This window comes from Cryptotermes secundus, unplaced genomic scaffold (assembly GCF_002891405.2).
Source record: "Cryptotermes secundus unplaced genomic scaffold, Csec_1.0 scaffold1734, whole genome shotgun sequence".
Lineage (NCBI taxonomy): Eukaryota > Metazoa > Arthropoda > Insecta > Blattodea > Kalotermitidae > Cryptotermes > Cryptotermes secundus.
In genome coordinates, this window is record NW_019727433.1 from 84,989 (window position 1) to 112,245 (window position 27,257).

General features: G+C 38.6%; 1 protein-coding gene across 3 annotated transcripts in view; it reads left to right on the top strand.

Moving 5' to 3' along the window:
• LOC111864820 (G2/mitotic-specific cyclin-B) overlaps positions 1 to 19,360 on the top strand; it is a 28,905-nt gene extending 9,545 nt beyond the window's left edge. The window contains exons 4-9 of one of the 3 annotated variants that reach the window (XR_002842859.2): positions 2,328 to 2,486; positions 4,151 to 4,390; positions 4,573 to 4,691; positions 7,000 to 7,135; positions 11,079 to 11,245; positions 18,524 to 19,360. Coding sequence is in view for 1 of the 3 variants with exons in the window: in XM_023852353.2 (XP_023708121.1) it covers positions 2,328 to 2,486; positions 4,151 to 4,390; positions 4,573 to 4,691; positions 7,000 to 7,135; positions 11,079 to 11,174 (750 nt within the window). In the remaining 2 variants the exon portion in view is untranslated. Of the gene's footprint in view, positions 1 to 2,327; positions 2,487 to 4,150; positions 4,391 to 4,572; positions 4,692 to 6,999; positions 7,136 to 11,078; positions 15,440 to 15,469; positions 16,053 to 18,523 lie in introns of those variants that run through there. The other 2 variants (XR_002842858.2, XM_023852353.2) reach the window with 2 other exon arrangements.
• The last annotated feature ends 7,897 nt before the right edge of the window (positions 19,361 to 27,257 follow it).

A 27,257-nucleotide genomic window follows, 5' to 3' on the forward strand; every position in this document is an offset into this window, starting at 1 on the left:
GGGTCCACTCAGCCTCGTGAGGATAATTGAGGAGCTGCTTGAATGGAAAAGTAGCGGCTCTGGTCTAAAAAACCGAAATTAACAGCCATGGGAACATGTTGCACTGACCACGTGGCGCACTCTGTCCACAAAAGATGGCACTAACTTTGCTGACAAGCGGCGGTCGCTCAGTTGGTATAGTTCTCTTGCGAACCAAAAGTCATGGAGTTTGTTTCTTTTTTGTTTGTATATCTCTTAACATATATCAGACTGCATGACATCACATCCCAGGAAGGTGGTGATCTTCATGGACAATAATTGTCTCATTTTAATATAGAGTAAATTCTTTGTTTCTGGCATGTATGGGGAATGGGGTCTGCCTTTAAAATGATACTGCCAGTTGCTTGAGAAGAATTCATTGGGGACCCAAATTTTTTTTGTTTGATTTTTGTGTGGGAGTCTGTAGATGATACAGCAGATTGATGAATAAAATATTTTGGATATGTGCCATAATGTGATCACAAATTCTGCTGTAATGGCTTCTGTGTTAGGGAGTGTGACAAGTAGTGCTGCCAGTGGCAGCTGGGAGAACTACCACATGGTGGTTAAAAATATACACATCACAGATTTGTTTTTTAATAACTTTGTAATAATACATTATCTTCAAAATGTTTACCTCTTGGTTGAGGATTATAGATGCTTGGACACCAGACGACATGGAATTCACTGTATTCATTGTCTGATGGAGCTGCAGCTTATGATTTGCCTTCATAGAAATAAATTTAAATTACTAGTAATTAGTAGTGTCAACAGTAAGTTATAGGAAATTGAAATTTTGATGTAATAGATGAGCATACACTATCTCTCTCCGTGTTTCTCCCACTTTGGAGCATGGGGCATCTGTGAAATGCTTTGTTTCACTTCAGGTTCTTAATCCTAAAAGAATTGGTAGGTCTCCTTGGATGAGAGATCAGCCTGTCACAAGGCCTGTACTTGCACAAACACAGAATAAGTGCAGACTAACATCCATGCCTTGAGTGGGATTCAAGCCCACATTCTTGGCATTCGAGCAAGCGAAGACATTTCATGCTTTAGACACTGCAGCCACTGTGATTGATGCTGTACACTATAGGCATAATAATTCAGGTGGCATGCTAGAGTGCAGGACCAGGGAGTCAAACTCAGGCACCTCAAAGTGTGAACTGTAATGGACCTAATAGAATACTAGTTCATCATTCATTCAATTAGTCCTCATACTCGTATAATACTCCTTAATGTACAGAGTGGTATTCTGTTGAAGGGCTACTGGTTTAAATGATTTTATTCCAAATTTGTAATTGGTTGTTAGATATTAAATGTGTAAAAGACACTATTGTCTGGGAATAGGTGATTTTTAAATGTCCCGGTAGATACAGGGCTGGTGGTCATATTCTAACTTGGAGATAATTTTAATAGCTGACTGCTTATTTTGGAAAAATGAAAAGAAGCTTATGAAATCACCTTCTGTCTTTGAATGTGCTTATATCTTTGCATCTATGAGTGTATCCATTTGTGTCTGTCCACCTATCTGAATATCACCCTCTAATTTTTGTTATGAGGATTATGAAATCACCTTGTTAATTATATGTGTGTGTGTGTGTGTGTGTGTATGCGCACGTATTACCTACTAATTTTTGTCAGGAATGTTATGAGATCAGCTTGGTGCCTGTGTCCCCCCGCACCCTCTTGCTAGGCAACAGGCTGTTGCTAGGTATTATTATATAATATTTTTCTGTGTGTCTCTGTGTTCCCTTATCCTCTCATTTTCTGTGTGGTCCTTGTCATATGAAAGGAAAGTAGGCAACTAGTTCTTCCCAGAATTTTTTGCTATTGTTGAAAAAATGTGACAGTTGGCCAGCTGGACTGCATGTGTTCATTGTTGCAGTAATGCATTTTATGCCCAGTAAAGCTCTTAGTTGTTATACCTGTAGGCAGTAGCTGTAACCAGATTTACAAAGTTACACATTTTATATTTAACTTCAAGGTCACTGGTGATGTGCTTTTCTTTTGTCATGCTTCAGTATGTAGCATTCCTGTTCCATACTCGAGAAGTCCTGAGTTCGAATCTGGTCCCATGCACCAGCACCAGCACCATTCTGCCAGAGATTTTCTGTGATGTTCTGATCCCGAGAGACATATTCCTGGGCAGTACCTAGAATTAGACCTTGACCACTTCGTTCCACATCCTTCCCAGTTCATTACTCACTGATCATTCTACCATTTGACACTATGTAGTCTGAGCTACTGACAGTGTTGTTAAATAAACCATAAATATTTGAAACTTGGGTTGATTTGTTGTCGAATTCCAGGCAAAATATCCCATTAAAAAGAACCATCTAGAGAGCCAAGAGGTGACTGGTAAGATGCGGAGTATGTTGGTCGATTGGCTTGTGGAAGTGCACCAGGAGTTCCACTTGTTGGCCGAAACCCTGTATCTGACTGTGGCCATCATTGACAGATACCTTCAGGTAGATCTGAAAATGTTTAAGGGCATTTTCTGTTTAGTATATGAGATTTTATTTTATTCTGGGGTTATAGCGTTCATATCTGACAAAAATCTTTCACTCTGCACAGTAATTAAAGATCGTTCCTTGTTGCGAGACATATATTTTGGGATCCCTTTGATAAAAACAATAGAAGAGGAAAGTTTACTATTTTATAAGAGTCCCCCCCCCCCAAGACGCACAGAAGGTAAGTTTCTTAATACACAGTACTTGTTTGGAATTCAATTTTTTGTGCTTTTGCAGTAAAGTTGTAAAAATGTGCCTGTTGGCTTTGCCGTAATAGAAAGTTCAATGATTAAAAATTGTGGGAGTCTTGATAGCTTAGTCAATATAGTGTTGAGCTACTGGCTGGAGAGCGGGGTTTGATTCCCAGCGGTGCAAGATTTTCTCTGCTCCACAGTATCCAGACCGGCCCTGGGGCCCACCCAACCTCCTATCCAGTGCGTACTGGGAGCTCCTTCCCCAGAGGTAAAGGAGCAGGGGTGTGAAGCTGACCACTCTCCCCTACCTAGTGCTGAGGTCATTACTTTCTTTTTACACTGTGATAAACTTGTAGTTACTCAAATGCCTATGTAATCCTTTCATCTGCATCTTGAAAATGGTGATGTGCATTGAAACCCATATTTTAGTTTTCCTTGTGGACTGGTGGATGTGAACACTGAACTTAATCATAAATGCAGCTAATTCAGCACTCAGATTATTGAGTTGGGATCATTGAAATTGAATGTCAAATGAATGAAGACCTTAGCATAAATATGGGGCTTCCATTGTATACACAATACAACAAGGTGTTTCGGGTGGGGTGTGGAGAGGTTGAAGTTAAGAATGTTGGTTAACTCGTTGAATCTGATGATGGTGACTGTGTAGAATGTGATCTCTTGGTTTGTAGTGCTGTGTAGTTTGTAGAGAGATCCCATTCTCAAAGGAACATATTGCTTCCACATTCAGGGTTGAAGATTAAACCAGCAAATGCAGATGATGAGCTCAGGTGCCATTCTTCTGAAATGTCTGGCTCTGTCCAAACTACAAAGCATTAGAACACTGTGCACTTCATTTGGTGATTTATGTAGTACTAGGTTGAACAGTTTATATAAGATAAGTAAATTAGCTGACTTCATTTGTTGTTGGAAGCAGATCACCAGAAACTTCACAAATTTACCTCCACATTTTTGCAAGCTGAGTCTTTACGTTCTTACTTCTTTTTGTAGTAGTTTATGTAGGAGAACAACTGTTGCAGGAGTTTTATATTTTCATGTACCAAAGTGTTATTTTTTTTATTTACTCAAATTTATAGCTGGTAGCAATGATATTAGAAATAAAGAGTATAGGAAAGTGTTGACGTTACAGCAAGGACAAAAAAAGTGGTGCAGTTCTGTGCATTCTTGGCATGCTGAAACATGTTTAAGCGGCAGCATAAGTGTGGTTTTTGAGCAAACAGTGGATGTTTATGTTTCTGTACTCTTCAGAATGCAGCTCAGGCAGTAAGATACATACATGGACTTGAGATTAATTGCAAAAGGAAGAATGTTTATCAGGAGTGGCCTGTTGTTGGGAGGATCATGTTAGAAGCCGGTTTTACTATATTGTTAACTTCCTGTGGAATATGTTCTTTTTGACACATGTTTCAGGAAGTTCATACCACCACTCGCAAGAAGTTGCAGCTGGTAGGTGTGGGTGCCATGTTTTTAGCAGCTAAATATGAAGAGATGTTTGCTCCTGAGGTGGGGGACTTCGTGTACATTTGTGCTAATACTTATGTGAAAGCAGAAATACTGCAAATGGAAAAGGTCATTGTACGAGCACTGAACTTCAATTTCTCGCGACCACTCCCATTGCATTTCTTGCGACGATACAGTAAAGCTGCACATGTGAGTAACAAAGCAGTTCATAATATTTTTTGCCTCTTCTCTTTATTTAGCAAGGAAGATGTGGACATGGAATGAGTGTATGCCCCTTAAAATTTTTTAAGCTCTTGAAGCTTTGCTATGTTGACCTCAGATCTCATGCATCAGTACTCTGTTTACAGGTTCAAAGTTTGCTTTTGTTGCAGGCACTGCCAGTCCACCATGCTATGGCTAAATATTTACTGGAGCTGAGTCTGGTAGACTATGACATGTGCCACTATGCGCCTTCATTGATATCTGCTGCTGCTATATATCTGGCTCTGTGGTAAGGTTATCAGGAAATGCTGTCTCTCTTGCATCCTTACCCCCCTTGCTGGCTTGTGTTACTTTAATGTAGCAAGGCAGTTATTCCACAGTATGATGGCTAAACTTGTTTGGCCATAATAGACTTCATCTTATCACATATTTTTGTATGCTCTGATACTGTGACATGTAGATACATTGCCAAGTAACAGCTTTGTAAACAAGCCTAGGCTAGGAAACGGTACTGTGGACACATTGTTTCCCAGCAATAATAGACTTTTTCTGTGCAGTCCCTGTTGGGACAAGCCAGACTGTTGGAGGTTGAAGTTGGCAGTTAGGAGTCTTGAGTTGCATTGTTAGCAGCTGCTGCCTAGTAATGACTAGTGAACAAACAGAAGACTTTTTGTCAGTGGTAGTAGTTGTGATATATGTGGTGCAATCAAAAAGTTCCCGAAATTTGAATTTTGTGCGTGAATGGTTATGAGTACATCAAAATACCGCTAAGTGTCTCCCCACACACCCTTCTTGAATCAGTGTTGCAAGCAGCGTCAAGTTGAGTGGTTGGGTTTATTGTTGGTGAACATATTTCCATTGTGTTTCCATGAGTTTGCGGTTTTACGATGGCTGACATGAGAGAGCAGCATGTTGGTATTAAGTTTTGTTTTAAACTTGGGAAAACCATTGCAGAAATGCATCAAATGTTGAAGCAAGCTTTTGGTGACAACAGTTTAGGCCAGACACAAACTTACGACTGGTATAAGGGTTTCATAAATGGCTGAACATCAATAGGGATGGCCGTCAACTGGCACCACACCAGAAAATGTCATGAAAGTTAGGGATCTGATTCTGCAAGATCGTAGACTGTCCATCCAAGACCTCTGTAACACCTTGGAACTAAGTTATGGTACATGTCAACGAATTTTGTCAGAGGAACTGAACATGAGGGGGATTGCGGTGAAGTTTGTGCCACGACTGCTGCAAAACGAACAGAAGCATCATCGCTTGGAAGTCTGCAGGGAACTTCAACAACAGCTTCAAGAGGATCCAAACTTTCTTTCGAAGGTTGTCACTGGTGACGAAAGTTGGGTTTATGGCTACAACCCAGAAAGTAAGCAGCAATCGTCACAATGGAAGAGCCCTTCTTCTCCTCGGCCAAAAATAGCTCGTCAAGTCAAGAGCAACATTAAGTCCATGTTGATCTGTTTTTTCGTATTGACGGGATTGTTCATAAGGAGTTCATCCCTCCTGGTCAGACAGTCAATAAAGAGTTCTATCGTGATGTTCTAAGGCGTTTGAGGGAGGACATGAGAAAACGTCCAGAGAAGTGGCGCACGAACGACTGGGTACTCCACCATGACAATGCACGACTGCATGCGGCTTACATTGTGCAGGAATTTTTGGCTAAAAACAAGATGGCAGTTGTTCCCCACCCACTGTACTTGCCAGACTTAGCTCCATGTGACTTCTTTCTCTTCCCCAAGATGAAAATCAAGTTAAAGGGGCGGAGATTTGATACAGTTGAGGAAATTCAAGGGGAAACGCAGACGGTACTAAACACCCTAACAAAGAAAGACTTTCAGGATGCATTTGAAAAGTGGCAGAAACGCTGGGATCGGTGTATGCGCTCCCAAGGGGACTACTTTGAAGGTGATGGTGTAGAATAAGATCTAGGTAAGACGTAATAGTTTTTATTAATATATTTCGGGAACTTTTGGATTGCACCATATATATATATATAGTGTGTAAATCAGTGAGACTGTTATAGTTATTTGTAGTTGCATGCTGTAAGTGTCCAATAAATCAAATTATCAATCTAAATGCCATGTCTAGTCTCTGACACATGACAGTGTGTTGACTGGAGAAGTATGTTAGCATTTTGAAGTATGATGTTCATCTAAATATTTCATAATTCATTTTCTACCTCACAGAAAGTTTTGTCATGTCATAGCTCAGGTGGTTTATTGTGGGCTTCCCATGGCCACCCGGGTTCAGTCCTAGGTCAGGCCATGGATTTATGGTGAGTAAAGTGAATTGGGGTCAGTTTTCTCTGAGTACCTAGGTTTCCCAAGCTAATTCTTACCCTCATCGACTACTCCACCTTCTTGAATCATCCTGTCATCTTTTGCTATATAGTCTTGATACTGACAATAAGCGTAGAAAACTAGTTGATGGTAAGATTTTATCTTTGGGTAGGGTAATGGTATTGGTGTTGGTATTGAAAAAACCCAACTCTCAGCCAGCTGAACAGCATGTATATGGCTGGTAGAGGTTAAGATCCATATATCCTTGTATTTATGTTTTTATTGGTTGCCCCTTTTGTATTTTTACAGGTTATTTCAATCTGAGAAAAAGGGTGTGTGGACAAAAACACTTGTCTACTACACCTCATATTCCTATAGAGACATAGAAGCAATTGTAAAGAAACTAGCTGGCCTTGTGGTGAAAGCAGGTACATCGAAGTATCAGGTTAGTTTTGTTCTACTGTCAGAAGCCATGAGTTGTACTTTGAAACTTTGGCAAATGATATAACAGTATCCACTATTTCTTACTGCAGCGTTAGTCAGCTGTACACTGCTTTTGTTTTGTATATTATTATTATTATTATTATTATTGGAGGGGTGGATTTCCTCATGCACTGCGACTAGTAGTCTGTTGTACGTCCCCCTTTGATATTCTACCAGTCGCCATACCCTACCGGTACTGGTGCGTGCTATCAGCCCCGTTCAGCCAACGAGGTCGGCCCTCGGTACCTGATGCTTCCCCCCCCTCTACCAGAGGCATTGGAAACTACTTGGGCGGGAAACATGCCTAATTTTGCTCAGAGGTCTCCTAGAGACATGAGGGTCTTTTACGTGCCATAAATCTACGACACAGGACCCACTGTTTAAAGTCCCTCCCGGAGGACTTGTTCCCTGAATTTTTCCGCCCTTAAAAATTCCACAACCTCCGCCGGGTTTGAACCCGCATACCTCGAGTCATGAGGTTGGAATGTTACCCCTAGACTACGGAGGCCGCTTAGAGAGGTTTAAGTACTTTTACATTAGCAGGGTTGCTGTAGACCCTAAAAAATTTCGTTTTTTCCTCTTTTTTAGATTGAAACTAGGACTGTATGTATGTTGAGGGGTGGATGTGTGTCTTTCACATGCTTTGATATGGAGCATCATCCTGCGGAATGGACTGGAGTGTTAACCCCATTAGCACTGTAGTAACAGATATTGGACTGTAAAGTAATATTATATTGTAGCATCCTGTTGTACTTTTTCACTTAGTGTTTTAAATTAGTTCTACAGTTGGAAAAAAAGAAGAGGAACATGATACAATGGGGAACATAACACATCAAGGAGGAATACACACACATGTGCACCAGGGGAACCATATGTTAACAAATAAGCATCAATGCAGAAAGACAGCAGTTTCCTCATCCACAATTTTTAACCCTGGATGATGACCACTTTGGTCAAAACACTTTTATAGTGACTAGCTTTTTTCAAGTTTTATTAAATTGTTGCACATAAGACTGTAGAACTAATTAAAAACACTAAGGAATATAAAGCCTGTCCCTTGAGCACTATATATGTAAATGAAATAACTGGAAATATTTAATGTTTTTATGCATATTTTTCAATTGAAGAGAGAATTTTATTTCAAAAGGAAAATGGAGGTGGAGAGCATGAATGTTTGCCGAAAATCAAAATGAAAGATTGTCATACCAAAGAGGCTGGGATCAGAAGTTTGCAAGATAAGATGGATTCACCTTACTGTGCTGATGCCATGGGAGATATCCCACGGATTGGAGCCCTTTCACATTTCCCTTATGATGTGCTTTCCCTTCCAGTGTACTTTGCTATATTCCTCTCCAGTCAGCCAGGCCTTCAGTTTTGCATAGTGTTGGTAGCAGAACTCCTGTGTGCTAATGACAGGAAGTTTAGGGTTCTTGACATAGACCAAAAGAGGGCTGGAGGAGAATGCAGGAGGCAGGAAGGCCACAAGCATTCTCATTCCCAACATGTACGAGTATGTTACCCCTTTATGCTGCTTCAGTGTAGCAGTTTGTTGTTGTGGCCAACTCTTTTTATCTGCTTCTTAGCTGAAATAAACACCTCAACCCTGTCAAGCCTGAAATTCATCTAACATTTAAAAATTCAGTTTTTACCTCACAAGAGACACACCATATTTTAACCATAAAGAACTATCAGTGAAAGCTGTCCGAAAAATAATTGATATTTATTCTGACAGTCATACAAAAAACACAAATACACTCTATGGGAATTTTTTTTTATCTTGCCACAGGTTGTATGTATTGTGACCACTGCATTTTAAAGGATTAAGTATAAGGTCTATAGCCTTTTGACAGTTGTACCCTTACTGTCAATTCCCAGAATACTGCATGATACTGGAACTTGACAACCTCAAACATTTTATTTTATGCACAAAATATTTTCATTATTTGAGGTTTTCACAGTGGTGAAAATGTAGATGTTTCCTCTGGAGCTATGATGCTGTGAAGACTGGTTGGTGGGTACCGATCCTTTGCCTCCATCTTCAGGTTAGAAGACTCTTTCTTCTGCTCAGCAGATGGAAGCAGTATTTTTCTCCAAAACAATGGCTATGATCTACCACAGTACATGGTGTCTCATCCCAGAAGATAATTATCTTCATTATTCATGTCCATTTTTTTATGCTAACCATCTTACAGTGCACACAAATTTCACCTTTCTCTTCACTTTTACACTACATGTTTCAGCACTAATGTGCCATCTTCAGGTATGTCTCTATGTGCGTCAAACTACTGCACTGCATGCCGTGACGTCGTCATTCTAAAATGACTAAAATGTGTATTCGTCATGTATAACAATAAATTCTAAATATTAAAACCTTTCAGGATTCGTCATCCATACATCATATCTCAAATACGCGAATCATGCCAATCCTCCTCTATGGGAGCACTCTTCCTACATTCATGTGTGTATTGTGCTCTGTGTTGTGTCTTACTCCTATGACTGGACATGATTCAGTGCAACAGGATGCTAAAATATAACATTATCTTCATTTTTGTTACTGTGCTATGAATGATTGTATGCCTTCAAGTGTGTCTTTTGTTATAGATTAGGCCAATTAATGAATATATAAATTTATATAATATTACTCTAGATTATAGTGAAATTCTGGCCTAGTGTATCCATATTTCTTGAATTCCCAATTTAGCAAATATCTTTTCAGATACAAGCCAAGGCCTGATGTATAAACAGTGTGTTGTTTTCTCAGTAAATTTCACTTTATCGAATAACCCACATTTGGTGTAAGAAATTTTTGATGCTCCAGAACATCAAATTTGGCTTGACTGTGGCTGAAACAACAATTGATGTTCACATTTTCTCTCTGCTGAAAATTTCTACCATACAACCATTATGTTTATTTCATTCTGTCTTTAATCATTTTAGAAATTAACTTGATATTGTCAATAATTACATGAGTGCGCAGGTGTGTGTGTAAAAGCAGTTCCTTTAACTATTTATGTAAAGAAATAATTCTGTCATAATTGTACGCATTCAGTTTTATAAGAAGATTAACAGATTTTTCATGTAATTTTGCATAACTCCCAAATTAGTGAAAATCTTGATCTAGAATAAGAAAAGCTGTTCCATGAGATGTTCAGTAAGTGTGAATTTCGCTGTAATGACATGCAACATAGTCCTTGATAAGCTAATAGTCCCTCATTGGCTTCAGAAATTGGAGGCTGAAAATTCATTGCTGAAATCACAAGGGCCTATGACTTGTGCCTTTTGTGTTCAGATGAATCCAGTCAACATTCTTCAACTGTATCCTTTTAACGTTCAGTTTCATATTATCCTTTGGATCCAAGATAACACAGTATAGTGACTGGCTACAGGCTGGATGACGGAGTCAAAATTTGAGTCCCAGCAGGGTCAAGCGTTTTCTCTTCTCCATCTAGTGCAGACTAGCTCTGGGGCCCCCAACTCCCTGTCCAATGGGTACTGGGGGCTCTTTCCATAGGGGTAAAGCACCCAGGGTATGAAGCTGACCACTCACCTCCAATTAGTGCTGAGGTCAAGGAAACTTGGATCTATACATCCACTCCTCCATACAGCTTCATGGCGTAGTGCTTAATTAGTTAAGCACAGGGACAACTTTACCTTTTCTTACCTTGTCATATTATTCTCCCGTATGTGCATTCTTCTCCAGAGTGTTTTCTTCCCTTCATAATTTCTCCCATGTGTGCTGTGTGTCCTGCTAATGTGAAGCTCTTGAGTATGGTATTTTCTCCAGCCCCCTTCATTTCCTGTCACTTAGGTCAAAGTATTTTCCATGGCACCATGTGCTATAGTTTTTGTGTTTTTGAAAGTTGCCCCATTCTCTGGCAGATGGTGTGGAAGTGTTTGTTTTGCAGGCTGTGAACAAGAAATATGCACAGAGCAAGTTTTTAAAGATCAGCTGCAGACCAGAGCTGAAATCTGCTGCTTTCAAGAGACTGGCAGCTTCATGAAATTGGCGCATGCTACAAGATATTTGCAACCAGTGATGGGACTGATCATGTTCTCTGAGCCAAAATTGCAGGTTTAAAAACCTTTTCTATCTCTGAACATCAATAATTGAAATTCCAAAGTTGCATATCACTTGATGACATGCTCTTGGATGAGTATAAAAAGTTTTAGTCATAAATTTGATTTTGGGTTTTGTACTTTATGCCCTTTTACATAATTGCCAAAGTTTTTGTACTTTCTTATTATTTCCTGAAATAACCAAAGTGAGAAATGCAACTAACCAACTGCAGTACATCACCCCACATGATGATTTATAGAAGCTGGTGGAAAATCTTAATGTGCACATATTAATTTCTGAATATCAAAATTGTTCAGTGTTGTGTGATTAAAACTTGAAAGAATTTTAACCATTGCTGATATCTAATATGGTTTCTACTGTTGAATAGAAACTGTTATAATGTTGCTGACAGTTTTCACCAATTTGCATGATGCTGTGAGAGAGAACAATTGTTTTGTAGTCAGCACAATACGTTGAAGTCTGAAGGCATTAAAAATTACCACAAAAACATCGACATCAATAAGTATGTCGATGTTTTTGTGGTAATTTTTAATGCCTTCAGACTTCAACGTATTGTGCTGACTACAAAACAATTGTTCTCTCTCACAGCATCATGCAAATTGGTGAAAACTGTCAGCAACATTATAACAGTTTCTATTCAACAGTAGAAACCATATTAGATATCAGCAATGGTTAAAATTCTTTCAAGTTTTAATCACACAACACTGAACAATTTTGATATTCAGAAATTAATATGTGCACATTAAGATTTTCCACCAGCTTCTATAAATCATCATGTGGGGTGATGTACTGCAGTTGGTTAGTTGATATTATCACCTCCCAAGTGGAAGCATAAAATGCTCAAGTTTAGACTTGATGATACAGAAGCACTTAATCTGAAGTCCATCTATGCACTTGTGAGTAATACAGTGCAGGATAAAAGAATAAGCAAGGCAATTCAATTTTTTATGTTTTATGGTAATTTGTAAAGCATGTTGTGCTGACTATAAACCCTTGCATTTGAATGCTGCCTAATGGGAACCTACAGATAATTTTTGGAGTTAACTCAGATTTTCCCATACCACAAGTTACTTTTAAGTGATGGAAAAATTAAACTATTTGTTTTTTTTAGAAGGTATGTGCCTCTTTTCTTGGAGGCCATCCTGTAGACATTCTGACACAGCTTGTGGGGTGAGGACCATGTCCTTTAATTTGTGTTACTCAAGGATTCTTATACAATTTTTAGTCGCATGACAGGGTCCAAAATTTGTATTTACATTTATGAAGACATTCTCATTGGAGATGTTTGTATATTCATGAGATGTGCAGATTTGTTTGTATGCAGTTATAATTGTAACTGCTGCATGCTGATCAGTCACACAATTGAATTTATTTTCAGACAAATTCCAGTGCTAATGGTATTGAATATTAAAATGTACTAATGCCGCAATAAATGTATTATGTGAAAGTAACAAAGTTATTAAATAGTTTGAGTGTTTTTTAGCGTTGTATTAACAATATTTGGAACATTTCTTAGTATTAATTCAATATCAATTCTAAGTTTGTGCATTGGAAATTGGTCTGTGAGCATTTCATTTGCAAATGAAGTTGTGGTTATTTTTAACCCTTTCCGGTCATCGCATTTAGAAAAATTTCCGCAGCCGGGTTGTCAGGGGTTTTTAAATGGCTGCCGAGCCATTAAGTAAACTTTTGGCCGACAAGTTGGTGCAACAAAAGCATAAATTTAAAAGGCCAACTGTGTACTTACATTTTTTATTGTCCAGTTCTTTGGCTGACCCAACACTGCTATAATATTTGTCATGAAATGGTGATATTCTTCAATACCAGACACACTGAGTCATAGTCTGTCCATTAAGGAATGAACTATTCTTGAAATGAACTGTTTTTCAGAGTATGGTAAGTTACACACGTCACCTATAAGTTTCCTGTAATTTGGAATTATACTGTGAACATAACCAGTGTCACTTTCAGCTAATGAAAATAACCTGATGCCTCACTTTTTTTTTATTATAATTTAAAAAAAATATTTTGCACTTGAACACAACTGTTGGTTCATCTGTTACATTGTTTTTAACTGGCACACAATTTTTCTGATGGCCCAATTGCTTTAATTGGTGGCATCATTTCTTCACATGCATCATCGCCCATTGTCACGTCTTCCCATCCACCAACACGCAACAACACTTGTTTCGCTCTCACCCTCACTTGCCGACATTTCTTTGCTTGATTCTTCACTTGCAGTTTCTCCTTAAATTTCCAAATTAATCTCATCATCATAGTCAATATCAAGTTCTTCGCTTAACATATCACTACTAGATACTTCATCCGAATCACACAAGGGATTATATCTAGTTTCTTCAATCTAGAGGGCCATGGTTCGGCTGAATGTAAAATGTGTGCCACTAACGTGACATGCCGTAATATATAAATGGCATTCGTTCCTCAAGAAGTTCAACTTAAGATGGCAGAAGGAGGCAGACAAAACATTAATGCAGGTGTTGGTATAGTGTACAGTGCCAACTAGTGACATGTGATCAAAATATGACTGCAGAAATAAGAAACAAACTTTGTCAATAATATATCGACGTTTGTCCATGGGAGTACAGTCACCATGTTGATTATATACTGAATGTTTGACTGAAAGGGTTAAAATTTGCATTCTGTTTTATGTATACAAGCAACATTCTGCCGTCAATGTAACAGTTGTTTATTAACACACATAGCACTGCATGTTTCTCATTTTGGTTAAAGAAATGCAGCATTTAGGAATCTGGCTCTGCTTCCATCAGGTAAAACTATGAGACCTGCTCCTTTGGATCTGTTAGATTTGTCACAAGGGGATAGCGATTACCTGCACCTGATGGACCTAAGAGAATGGGCTTCATAAATTTACGTGATGGTGGAAGCAAAGTCAGCTTCTGAAACGTTACTTTTTTAATTGAAATGTGACAACAGAAAGTGTCTGAAATATACATTGAACCAATATAGCATGAAGTGCATAATGTCAGTGCAAGATACAAGGAAGTAAAATTTCATCTGAGTGTGTGGGAAGGTTGTGCTGCTTTTAGGACTGGAAATTTTTAATGTCTCATTTTATAGATTTTTATGAATTGACTGAATGCTTTCAGATGTGTCTCAGTTTTATATATATATGTATACTTTTATTGACTGATGGTTTTGCATGTGAACATTTAGTAGTCATGTACATAATTTTTTGAAGTCTTAAGTTATAAATGCAAATACGATTTTGTGATAACTTGAATTTGGAGGATTTAGAAGGCTCTGTGTTCATTCATGTCAATGAACAATATGTTTGATATTTTGAGGTGGGTTTTACAATGTGTGTACCTTAGAAACAGGGGGTGATACCAGCAACTGTACCATACCTACTTGTGTACTTTTTATAAACAATAAAATTTTGTTTCGCATTCTGAAGTGACTAGTGTAACTCTTAAATTGAAGTGATATAAGAGATGCAAACAAAAGTTAATTTTTTTGAGTCATCCAAACGGCATTCTCTTATGTGATTGCCATCTTAGTAAATATGATTGAATTTTATATTTAATTCTATGAATAAAAGAATAAACTTGCTATCAAATAGTGTAATTAAAGTGTAGATTTGTTTGTGAAGTGTAGTTCTTGTGTTATGTGCTGTGAATATGAACTGGCTCTTCATTTTAGCTAAGGAGGTCAAGTGGTTTCTTTCCAGTTAACTGATTTTTAAACTGCTGAAATAAGTTGAGGGAAAAATATAGCACATGCACTTCATGGCGATGGAACTACATGTGACAGTAGGAGAGCTGAAAGTAATAGTAGTACAGTATTTTTTTTTTTCAAAAATAAATTTTAATGTCACAATATTGCATATATGTTGAGGTGTGGCTAAATAAATCTGTTTATTCACTTTGATTTGAGTAGAACCTGGCACAGTGTATGCTGAAATGTGGTTGCTAGTATGTGGAGGTACAAGAATAATAATTCTGTTAGGTACACATCACTACTTGAGGATCTTGTGCTACAAAAGTTAATATTTTTTTACATCAGACTATGAATGAACATCATGCCTTAATGTTAGAAATTTCACCAGTAAGTAGGAGTTATATCTCCTGGTATGAAGATTCTTTGTATGTTTATTTAAGTTTTCAGTATTGTATATCTAGACTAATAAAATGTAACCTGTTCCATTAAGTCAGTCTCTTTTAAATTTACTGTTTTCAGTTTCAGGACGGGCTGTGTGCGAAATAATGTCAGTTAACTCTAAGTTCAAGATTTTATTCTTTTTGGATGTGGTACCCTCTAGCCTGTTTTATGGATACTCTGAGGGTGGAGGCAACAAGTTCCTTTGAAATGCCAGTACTTACTGACCAAACTAAATGGTGTTGCATCTCGGAAGATTTTGATCTTGAGACTAATCATTATGAGAACCTGAAGTCTCTCTTAACTGCATCTTAATCTGCTATAGAAGATGTATCACGTTAAAAATTAACCTTGATCTTGAGATTCTGGTCTTCTAGGACGTGATGATGTGTTTTGGAGGAATATACTGCTCCCATATTCAGAGTTTAAGTGTGAAGAAAACCACACAGTGTCACAACCTGGAAGACAATCACCATGGTGGGAATCTCAACACTTAAAACTTTTATGTTCTGTGGATCATGTTAACCTTTAAACGCTGGGCTTTTGAAATGGTGGTAAGCTTGAGCTGGCCGGAGTTTATTTGAATGCCCGCTGCTGGTGCGCGTTTAAATGCATCTTGCTACGCTGTGTTTAAATATCCATTCCTGTTAGGGCACTTAAACAATTTTAAGCATTGTGTTTAAAAATACTGTGTCTAACACAATTTTTATGATAAATGAATGGAATTAACTTTGTTTGTATCAGAAAAGAACACAGTGTTGCGTATTACAACGGAAGATTTGAAAAAAATTATACAAAATGTTATACTCTATTTTCAATTTTTTCTTCTAATTTTGATGCGTACTGCAAAATTGGTTTCCAAGTTCTTCACAGAGTTATTCTGCATTATAAATTCGTCTCTGTAACGCTTGACAAATTTTAGCAGTCCCTGGTGCCATAAAACAGATGGAAGTAATATAAAATCATTTGGTTCTCTGTTGGAAAACCTTACATCTTACATCTTTCTTCAGATTTTCGAATCTTTTGACTAAATGACAGAAGACTGGAAGCATGGCTATTCAAGAAATAGCTAGACGGGTCCCTTCTTCAGTGCTAAGACCTTCCATTATAGCTGCAAAAGGTTATTGCCCTTTCTATGGGCATGAACTGACAGCTGCATCTTGGCTGAGATACAGATTGCGATCTGTTTTCTGTGTGTTCGTAGTGAAATTGAATACTGTAGTTTCATTACAGCCTATACAGGGTGTTTCACGACTTTAGGGCATAACTGCAAGAGGTGATTTCCTAGGTCTTTGTGATCAAAAAGGTTCATATAAACATGTGTCCGATTTTGGATGGTTACGGAGTTATGACCGTTTTAAACTCAGAATAGAAGGTAATGATTACTGACAATAAACCAGCATAATACATGATACATTTAAAGTATGAATGTAAAGTTAACTTCGTGAAATTAACCTTAATTTGAATTTATTGGTGCTTAAAGCTGATTTTCGAAAGTGCCACCACCGGCCGTAACACAGGCTGCCGCGCCGGACATACCAACCCACCCCACCATACGTAACTCTCAAGTGTCGAGATAATGAGAACGCTCTGTCTGTAGCTGGCTAAAGATAGCGACCTGCCAGCTGACAGATGCGGTTCACACGAGGGCGTGTACGGGAATGAAAAAATGGTCATAACTCCGTAACTGTCCAAAATCAGACACATGTTTATATGAACTTTTTTGATCACAAAGACCTAGGAAATCACCTCCTGCAGTTATGCCCTAAAGTCGTGAAACACCTGTATATACATCAAGCAGATAACACCAAAAACATATGTACATCGAATTTTACCATATATTTTTAACACAGTAATCTGCAGAATCTGCAGTAAAAGTACTGGTTCGTGGATGAGTTTGGGCTTAACTCATACGTATACTTTTTGTTGCTGTTCACTTAGGTATCATTTTAATTCCTTTATTAGGGTTTTACTCAAGTCGGTCTGGTAATTACTACATTTAAAAATAAATATTTAGGACTGTGCATGCGCTTCTACTAGCGATGTGTGGGCGCACTTCCAGTAGCGGAGTTTAAATGCCCAACTGGCCAAAACGGGGTACTTTGGCATGATGACCTTACTCATCACTGGCCTGAATGGGCACTTTGGCACTTAAAGGTTAAGGGGACTGTCAGTGAATAGGTCACAGGTAGATATAAAACATAAAGCATAAAACGAATCGGCTGCATACATCTTGTGTGATTGTGAGGCCGTAGCTTATTTAAGATTTCATCACTTGGGTATTTTTTATGGAACCAAGTGACTTTTATGATGCCCCCATAAGCAGGGTCCTACACTTTATTAAAAGTGTAGGATTAATAAAGGGCTAATCCAAGGGGAAGCACAATAGATCATTGAAGGTTGCAGTGCACGGGCCAGTTTTTTTGGCTCATCCCTTACATACATACATCTGTGACTTTTGAATGTCATTGAGAAAATTTCTCAACCCAGTTGTGACCCACTTTATGTGACAAACACTTCCCACCATAAACAGGAAACATTCATTATGAATATGCTTTGCCCACAGAAAAAACGCACAACAAAACTCTGTTCTTTGGTAGTATATTCCTCAAGCTCTCGCCATTTTGGCTACTGAAACCAGCCTCTGAACATGTGCATGTGCATCTGCTACCTACAGTGTCATGAAGCTGGACTGTGCTGCTACCTAGTGATACACATAGAAAACCTGTTATGTCCATTACAGCTGTTTTACTTCTATTTGTGACCTATTTAATGCTGCAGTATCACAATGCTAAATACTCCTTTATTTTCAGCCAGCTGATAATGGTAATGATAGAATTTTGTTCTTCTCTGTACAGACTTGTTACACTTCGCTACTGTGAGTTTTATATAAACTTCAACCCTAAGAGGGTCATTATTAAGTTGAACAGGTTACATTGTAGTGACATGATCAAGCCATTCACACCCATCCAAGGTTTGGTCATCTCTAAGATGGTGTCAGAATGAGTCAGAAGAAAGGCCAAAACACACAGAAGATTACTGATTTCTTTGTAGTAGGCTACAGAAAATGTGGAAGGCAGATCACCCTCATAAGGTCTGATTAGAGACACTGACATTTTGATTTGTTGCTTGCAGACATGTGAGAGCACGTGCAGTATTACTCATACCCGAATATAAGGTTTTCCTTGTCAAGATGGCACAGATTTTGAGGGGTGAAGGATATTGAACATGAGCTCATTTTGTGAAGACCAATGATGCAGTCTTATCTGGCAGTAAAACTAAGCTTGTTGCAGACACAGCAACAGCAGATTATAAATAGTAATGCAGGTAGAAGCTGAGATAAAATTGATCTAGTTGGAACCAATATTAGACACATTTGTGACAAAATAATGACACATTCACAGTCTCCTGATGTTACTGCCAGTGATGCATTTCGTTTTGGCTGCTCATGATGTAACATGACCAGTTTATATTGTGACCTGATGCCTGAAAGCTGGAATATTGAAGTCAGGGTAGATGTTTATTGCTAGGCAACAACTTGGTAAACATTCTCATGACAACGAATATGCAAGCAACAATCAAAGAACTAAACATTCTTGTGACAATGAATATTCAAGCAACAATCAAAGAACTGCTGTTTCCATTCAATGGCAAGGTGAACACCTCTATAACAATAGAGGAATTGTTGGAAAACTGTTTTCTGTTGGTGCCAACCCAAGGCGATAGAACAAGGATTACAGGCCAGGTAGAATTAGAACTGAGAGAGGTGGCAGTGGGAGGTGATTGAGAAGAAACAACAGTAAAGAAATAAGGCTTTGTAAAGAAGATTTCATGTGTGATTTGAAGTTACAGCGAGACTGGGTTGTTATTGTGTTGAAATCCAATGCCAGGATGTCATTGGTGAAGATTGAGAACCCTAGTGTGTGTATAATGGTGAACTGTAAAGTGTGTAGATCAGCAATATTGCTGTAATTAATTGTAGTTCTGAGTGGTGTGTATAGGATGTCAATAAATCCAATCACTCAAACTGAAACCAGTTTGTAGTCACAACCCCTAGGTCATGACAGTATATTGAAATTATATATTTTTGTAGTATAGTAAACCCTCTTGAACTCAGGTAATGCTTGCTACCATTCAGTCCAGAACCTTTTGTCTCCCCATCTGTTGTCCAAAAACATAAAAATTAGAATATACAAAACTATAATTTTGCCTGTGGTTCTGTATGGGTGTGAAACTTGGTCTCTAACATTAAGGGAGGAACACAGACTCAGGGTGTTGAGGAGAATATTTGGACTGAAGAGAGATGAAGTGACAGGAGGTTGGAGATAACTGCATAATGAGGAGCTTCATAACTTGTACTCTTCTCCAAGTATAATTAGGATAACCAAGTCAAGGAGGATGAGATGGGTAAGGCATGTAGCATGAATGGGGAAGAAGAGGAATGCATATAGGATATTGGTGGGAAAGGCAGTAAGAAAGAGAGTACTAGAAGACAAAGCTGTAGGTGGGTGGACAGTATTAAAACGGATCGTAGATAGGATGGGATAGAATGGACTGGATTGATCTGGTTCAGGATAGGGACCAGTGGAGTGCTCTTGTGAACATGGTAATGAACCTTCAGGTTCCATAAAATGCTGGGAAATTCTTGAGTAGCTGCAGAATTGGCGGCTCCTCCAGAAGGGCTCAGCTCCATGAGTAAGTAAGTAGGTAAACCTTCACCAATCTGGTTACAGTTAATCCGTACATCGCATAATCCAGATCAAAATATGCAAAATTTTGTGCACAGTTGAATACATGCTTTAAAAGATACATAGGGTTTCTGTGTTGAAGGTGGGTGGAGAGACTGAAACCGCGCAAGAAAATATCTAAGATTGGCTTGAGCAGGATGGAGACTCTGTATTTCATATTGTCTTTTTATAGTCTTAAATAATGCTTCTACAGTGATTTTTTTTATTTATTTTCATCAGCATTTCCTATATTATTTCATTTTCCATTAAAGTGTTTTCTAAGGATTTATTTTGTCTTTTAGGGCTGTCCTTTGTCTCATTAATCCATATCCCCCCAATTAATTGGGATTAGTAAGGGTTTACTGTAATATGAATCAGCTAGGGAAGACTGACATGAAGTAGGAGAGGCTCTTTGTGAGATTTGGAGTTCAGACTGGTCTCTCTCTCTCTGAGCATCGTAAGCCTTTGTTACCTATTGGTCCACGGTCCCAAAGCCTGGTCATAGGTTTATCATTCATGTGTTGCAAAGTATAGTTGTCAGAAGTTTTTGGCACATTAAATTGATGTGAACTTGAGGAAATAATTTTTTTCTAAAGAAACGTAAACTAAGTGCACATACAGTTTTTTAAACGGTTAGGCCTACAGGTCTTAAGGGGGTATAGTACTCACTTGAATGAGCAAAGAAAGTCCCAGTCAACATATGTCCAGAAATCAGTGCCTGCTGAGATATGGGTGTTGGTGTTGTGTGATTGTTCCTGTTGAGAATCTAGTATTGTAAAAATATTCAAGTTGGTAATAGTGATCTATATTCATTCGTTTTTGTTTTGTATTATAATAAAAAGTTTCTTCTCATCCAATATGGCTGTTAAGTGATATATAAGCAGGACACAAAGAAAATAAACAGGTTATGGGCCCAGATTTGCTCAAAAACTAAAAAAAGGGAGAAGACAGAAGAAGAATAATGAAAAAATGGCAACCACAGAGACAGAAGAGGTAACTGATCTGCCAAAACTGAAGGATGCTGACTCATTTCCACTGTGGGATTTTGAGATCAAGATTCTGATGCATGCAAAAGAACTGATAAACATCATTGATGGCAGCGACCTGTCGAGTGACCAAAGAAGAGATGAAGAAAATATAAGGAAATGGAAGATGCTTGATGCAAAGTGCCAATAATACAGTATAGTGAGAACGATAGAGAAACACGTGAAGACCCACATTGTGACATGCACAACTGCAAAAGAAATGTATGACACCTTGAGGCAAATTTATCAGCGAGACACCTCTCAACAAAAGTGCCTTCTGCTACAAGACTTCTACAACTTCAAGTATGACAAAACTAAGGATATGATGATGAATATAAGTTATGTGCAGAACATTGCCTTCAAGCTTCATCAACTGAACCAAAACGTTGATGAAAACATGATCATGACAAAAATAACACCGATTCTACCAGAAGACTACAAACACTTCAGCACCCCCTGGGACTCAACAGCGACTGTGGACAGAACTCTTGACAACCTGGTGGCCAGATTGATGTTGGAAGAAGTGAAGTGCAAGATGACGACTAATGATGAGGAAAGCATGGCTTTTAAGACAGTAACTAAAACCAAAAGTTAAACCCCTTTCAAGTGTTTCAATTGTAATCAAATAGGTCATGCCCAGATGAACTGCCCCAACAAAGGTAAGAGAAATTGCTCTATCTGTGAAAGGAATAATCACTCTGAAAAGGACTGTTACTTTAGAAATAAGGACGATGATACGAGAAAACAATGTACAGTATGTAAGAAAACGAACCACGCTGAAAAGGACTATTATTTTAAAGATAGGAATAAAAGAAGCAAGGTCAATTTTCTAGCTGAAGCAGCAGAAACCCACGTGAGTGATGCAAGTAAAAACGACAAAATGTATGTAGTGGACAGTGGTAGCACATGTCATATGACAAATGCGAAAACTGATTTGATACATACTAAGCAGTATACTCGATGTATAAAGGTAGCAAAGAAAAATCAAAGTATGACTGCAAAAGAAATATACAATTTTGAATTTAAAGAGTGTAGTTTGAAAAACGTTTCATATGTTCCAGAACTCAGCAAAAACCTGCTGTCAGTGCACTATATTACAGAAAATCAAGGAGAAGTGTTGTTTACAAAAGAGAACGTCCAGATACTCGAGGACAAAAATGTTGTAATCGAAGGAAAAAAGGATGAAAATGGATTGTTTGCAATTAGCTTTAGCGCGAGGAATGAAGCTATGATGACTCAGCAAGATGTAAGTGTAGAGTGGCATAGAAAGCTAGGTCACATAAGTTATGCGAATCTTAGGAAACTACAAGAGATATGCCAAGGGATACCAGAAAGTGTGAGCAAGTGTAAAAATTTTGATATATGTTCAGTCTGTATGCAGGCCAAACAAGTGAGACTCCCTTTGATACAGAAAGAAGTAGGGCTGGAAAGCCATTAGAGATAATTCATAGTAACGTGTGCGGACCAATTGATCCCACCACCTATGACAATAAGAAATATTTCCTTGTGTGTGTGGATGATTATATGCATTTTTGTAATATATACCTGTTAGAAAATAAGAGTGAAGTGTATACCTTTTTGAAGGAATATGTAAATGAAGCTGAGTGTCACTTCAATACAGGAGTAAGAAGAAGATGCGACAGTGGAGGGGAGTATAAGAACAATGCCTTGAGAGAATGTGTAAGAACAAGGGGATTGTAATGGAATTTACTACACCATATTCACCACAGCTAAACGGCACTGCTGAAAGGATGAACCATACCATTGTGGAAAAGGCAAGAGCGTTGATTTTTGACTCAGGTTTAAGTAAGAGGATGTGGGGTGAAGCTGTACTCACTTCTGCACACCTGCTAAGCAGAAGTCCAACAGTGACAGTGAATGGAACCCCAGCAGAAAATTGGTATGGTAAAAGACCAGATCTGGCTGGATTGAAGATTTTTGGTTCAGAAGTGTACGCTAAAATTCTCGGACCATTGAAAAAGTTGGACACTCGTAGCAAGAAAGAAATATTTGTTGGATACAACACAAATGGCTACAGAATATGGGATCCAAATACTGAAAGGACCTATGTCTCCAGAGATGTGACATTCACAAGTAAACCTATGACAACAAATAAACAAAAGGAAATGAAAAGAGTGACGGATCCAGAAGACAAGCCAGATACTCCAGATCAGGAAGACAGCAAAATGCAGCAAGAACCCGAAGCTGACAACAATGAAGAAGAACCAACAGATACTGAAGAGGATGAAGAAAATGAAAATTCCGACCACAAGGATAATGGAAGGAAAAACAATGGACAAAACGAACATGGATATGCATTGAGACCAAGCAGAAACATTCAAATGCACCCAAAGTACCGAGACTATCACACAGAGAGTCAAAAGAAGGGTATGCTCACCTATACATATGATGAGTGCATGGAGAGCGAAGACAGTGAGAAGTGGAAGAAAGCCATTAAAGAGGAAAAGGATTCGCTCTACCAAAACGAAAATTGGATATACTTGTATATAAACACAGAGAAAGCAATGGGCAAGAAAATTCTGACCAGTAAATGGGTTTTCAAAATAAAGGATGATGGAAGATGACACAAAGCCAGACTGATTGTGAGAGGATGCCAACAAAAGGAAGGGGAAATAGATTTCAAGGATACCTTTAGCCCAGTTGTTGACATGAATTCTCTTAGAGTACTGTTTGCCATAGCAGCACGTAAGAATATGAACATGCAAACCTTTGATGTGAAGACTGCCTTCCTGTATGGAGACCTTGAGGAGGAAAATTACATGGAGGTACCAGAAGGATACAAGAACACTGGCAAGATATGTCTCCTGAAAAAGGCATTATATGGCCTAAGACAAGCACCATCGCAATGGAACAAGAAGTTGACAACCTTTCTAAAAGAAGAAGGTCTAAACCAACAACAGTCTGACCAATGCATTTTTAAGAATGATGCCAATAGTTTCTTCATGGCCATTCATGTGGATGACGGGATAATCACGGGAGAGGATGAAAGACAAATAGAGGAAATTTTGCTGAAACTGGAGAATCAATTCCAAATAACAAAAATCACAAATCCAAAAGTTTATTTAGGAATACAAATTGAGAGGCAACCAGATGGGATACATATCTCTCAAATCAACTATGCAAGCCAAATGTTGGGAAAATACAACATGCAAGAAAGTCGAGAAATGAAAACACCCATGGCCACAACCCCACCAACAAATGACGAAGGAGAAAATGACATAAGATTTCCTTACAGAGAAGCTGTAGGAAGCCTGCTATATATGGAATTCGCTGTAAATGTGGAAAGTCAAACCTTGGAGAATGCTGACAAAATAGCTGTTCAGAATGTGAAAAGGACCCCTAGGTACGTGAAAGGTACACGAGATTGAGGAATAAAATATACCTCATCTGACTCCGAAACTGTGAAACTGGAAGCATTTAGTGATGCTGATTGTGCAGGGGATGTAAAGGATAGGAAGAGCGTAACGGAATATGTAATTATGATGTCAGGGGTCCCAATATCATGGTGCTCTAGGAAACAGAGTATTGTTGCATTATCAACCACTGAGGCCGAATATATTGCAGCAGCTGAGTGCTGTAAAGAATTGAAATATCTAAAGACGTTGATAGAGGAGTTGACAGGAAAAAGGGTGGAAGCTGAACTGTGTGTCGACAATCAATCTAGTAATGTAAAAATGTTCAAGTTGGTAATAGTGATCTATATTCATTTGTTCTTGTTTTGTATTATAATAAAAGTTTCTTCTCATCCAATATGGCTGTTAAGTGATATGTAAGCATGACACAAAGAAAATCAACAGTTTCCATTCATTCCAAAGCAACTTTCAGCTCCTCATTGCACAGAGGTGCAAGCTCTGTTAAAGATTCCTGGTTTCACTCGAATCTCCTGACAGGCTTTCTCAACTTGTTGCTGTAATACATCTAAGTCATCAGTCAGCACTGAATATACCAAAGGTTTCAAGTGTCCTCACAGCCAAAAATCCAGAGGATTAAGTTCAGGGGATATGTGGGACAGTTGACTGGGCTTTTGTGTCCTATCCACAGCTCACCGAAAGTCTGGTTCAGGTGTGGTCTGACAGTGAGGAGAAAATGAGGTGGTGTAGCATCATGCTGTTAATGAAAACACACATGTTCCAAGAGTATTGGTAAATCATTCGCCAAAAATGAAATAAAAAGGTGGTACATAGCATATGTTAGTCTGTTAGATATGACAACTGGTTCAGAAAAGTTGATCAGTTAAGATACCCAGACACTGACTCATTCATGTCTCAGCAGGTATTGATTTCTGGACATATGTTGGCTGAGACTTCTTTGTTCATTTATGTGAGTCATATACCCCCTTAAGGCCTGCAGTCTTCTTTGACACCGTATATAGAGACTGTCTCTTTCAAAACTCAGAATAAAAATAAACAGATTAATTCTTGATGATCCAGTTTCTGTTGTGAGGTTATAAATTTAAAAGTGAGATGAATACAATTTATTTTCCAAATCAGTGCAATTTCGATTCTGAAGGCCTCTGAAATCTCAGGCCAGCAGCTAGTCTCCTGGGGGCATAAGTGTCGTCAGGTAAAAGGTAAAGCTATCCCAGTAAATGGACGCCGAGGCTCCCACATTTTCTCTAGCCAATCGGCTCACAGATGCCGTTGAGGTTGTCAGCCTTACTCGCCGGCCGCCCTTTACCCCTAGGAAGATTCCTGGTACTCATCTCTGATAGAGTTTGGGTCGAACCCANGGTCATACTACTGCTGGAAGAATTAGGTACATTGAAAAAATCAACCTCATCGCTACTCGAACGCCGTGACCTTCCGGCTTGTAGCGTACTGCTTCAACTAACTACGCTACCGCGTGCCCCCATAAATGTTGTCTCTCTAGTCTAATATGAGGAATCAAATTAGCATATTTTTCTGTATTCTAATAAAAGTTTTTGGGGTTTGTTGGATGATGCGACCTTAATGGGTTTCCACACCGTATAGATTTGTGACGTATACAGACGTTTCGGAGGAACATACTGCCTCCATATTCAGCGTTGTACTCAATTATATCCTTTTTCACACCAATCCACTATCCTCCTGAAAAGAGCAGTGGGTATTTAGAAAGTATTGCTATGAAACTGAGATTCCATCTTGGGGGCCGGTGCCTTTCGTAGGAGCCCTCCATTCTGACAGGTTGGCAGGATGTAGGGCTGTTTCGAGAGAAGCAGCAGTCATTATCGATAAAACACGATATCTCGCAGTCTCGGTTTTGGTGCACTGATTTCCAAGAGAGGAGCTATCCTCGCCTCGGGGATACAGCACAGATTCTAGAGTTTCTAGAGAAAGTTGTGCCGTCAACTTCCGTTGAAAACTTTCACTTCCTACCGAGACAGATGTGTAGTTACAGAACTCAGATAGCTGTCTTTGAAATTTATACAAAATTATGGTCAGGAAATCTAAAGGGAAGCGGTCGCTTGAGAGACCTGGGTGTAGATTTCGGGATAATATTAAAAAACGATATTAGAGAAAGAGTGCAATAAAATGGGCTGTACTAAACTGGCTGAGGACAGACACAATTGTTGGTGTTGGCTCTTGTGAACACGGAGTGAACCTTTGGGTTCCATAACGGACGGGAAATTCTTGACCTCTTAAACGACTATCAGCTTCTCAAGAACTGTGCTCGAAATTTAATGTAATGCGAAATGTAATTAAAGTTAGGTATAACCTCAGTAACGTGTATATGGGAAATAAGAGATGGTTCTTAATGTTGGTTGAGAAACGTCAATGAAAAGATTGACCTTGAAGACCAAAATTTGATAAGATAATTGTAAACCATTCAGTTTTATTTAACAAACGTGACTTCTTTTGTTTGTAAAACTGTTCGTGACACTTTCCATATATCACCAAATTAAGAACACCAATTAACAATTCAACAGTGAAAATATATGATGTCCCTCTGATGCTGTAATGTTAGACATAAAAGTTAGGGCGGAGCACACCAAAGAGACGGGCAAATGCAACGCGACCGCAACTCCGAGAATCGTTACCGATTTCAAGCAGGCAACTGGTTTCCAAATTAGCAGGCGCACACTGAGAAAATTTATGTTTGATCAGCTACTCACTTCAT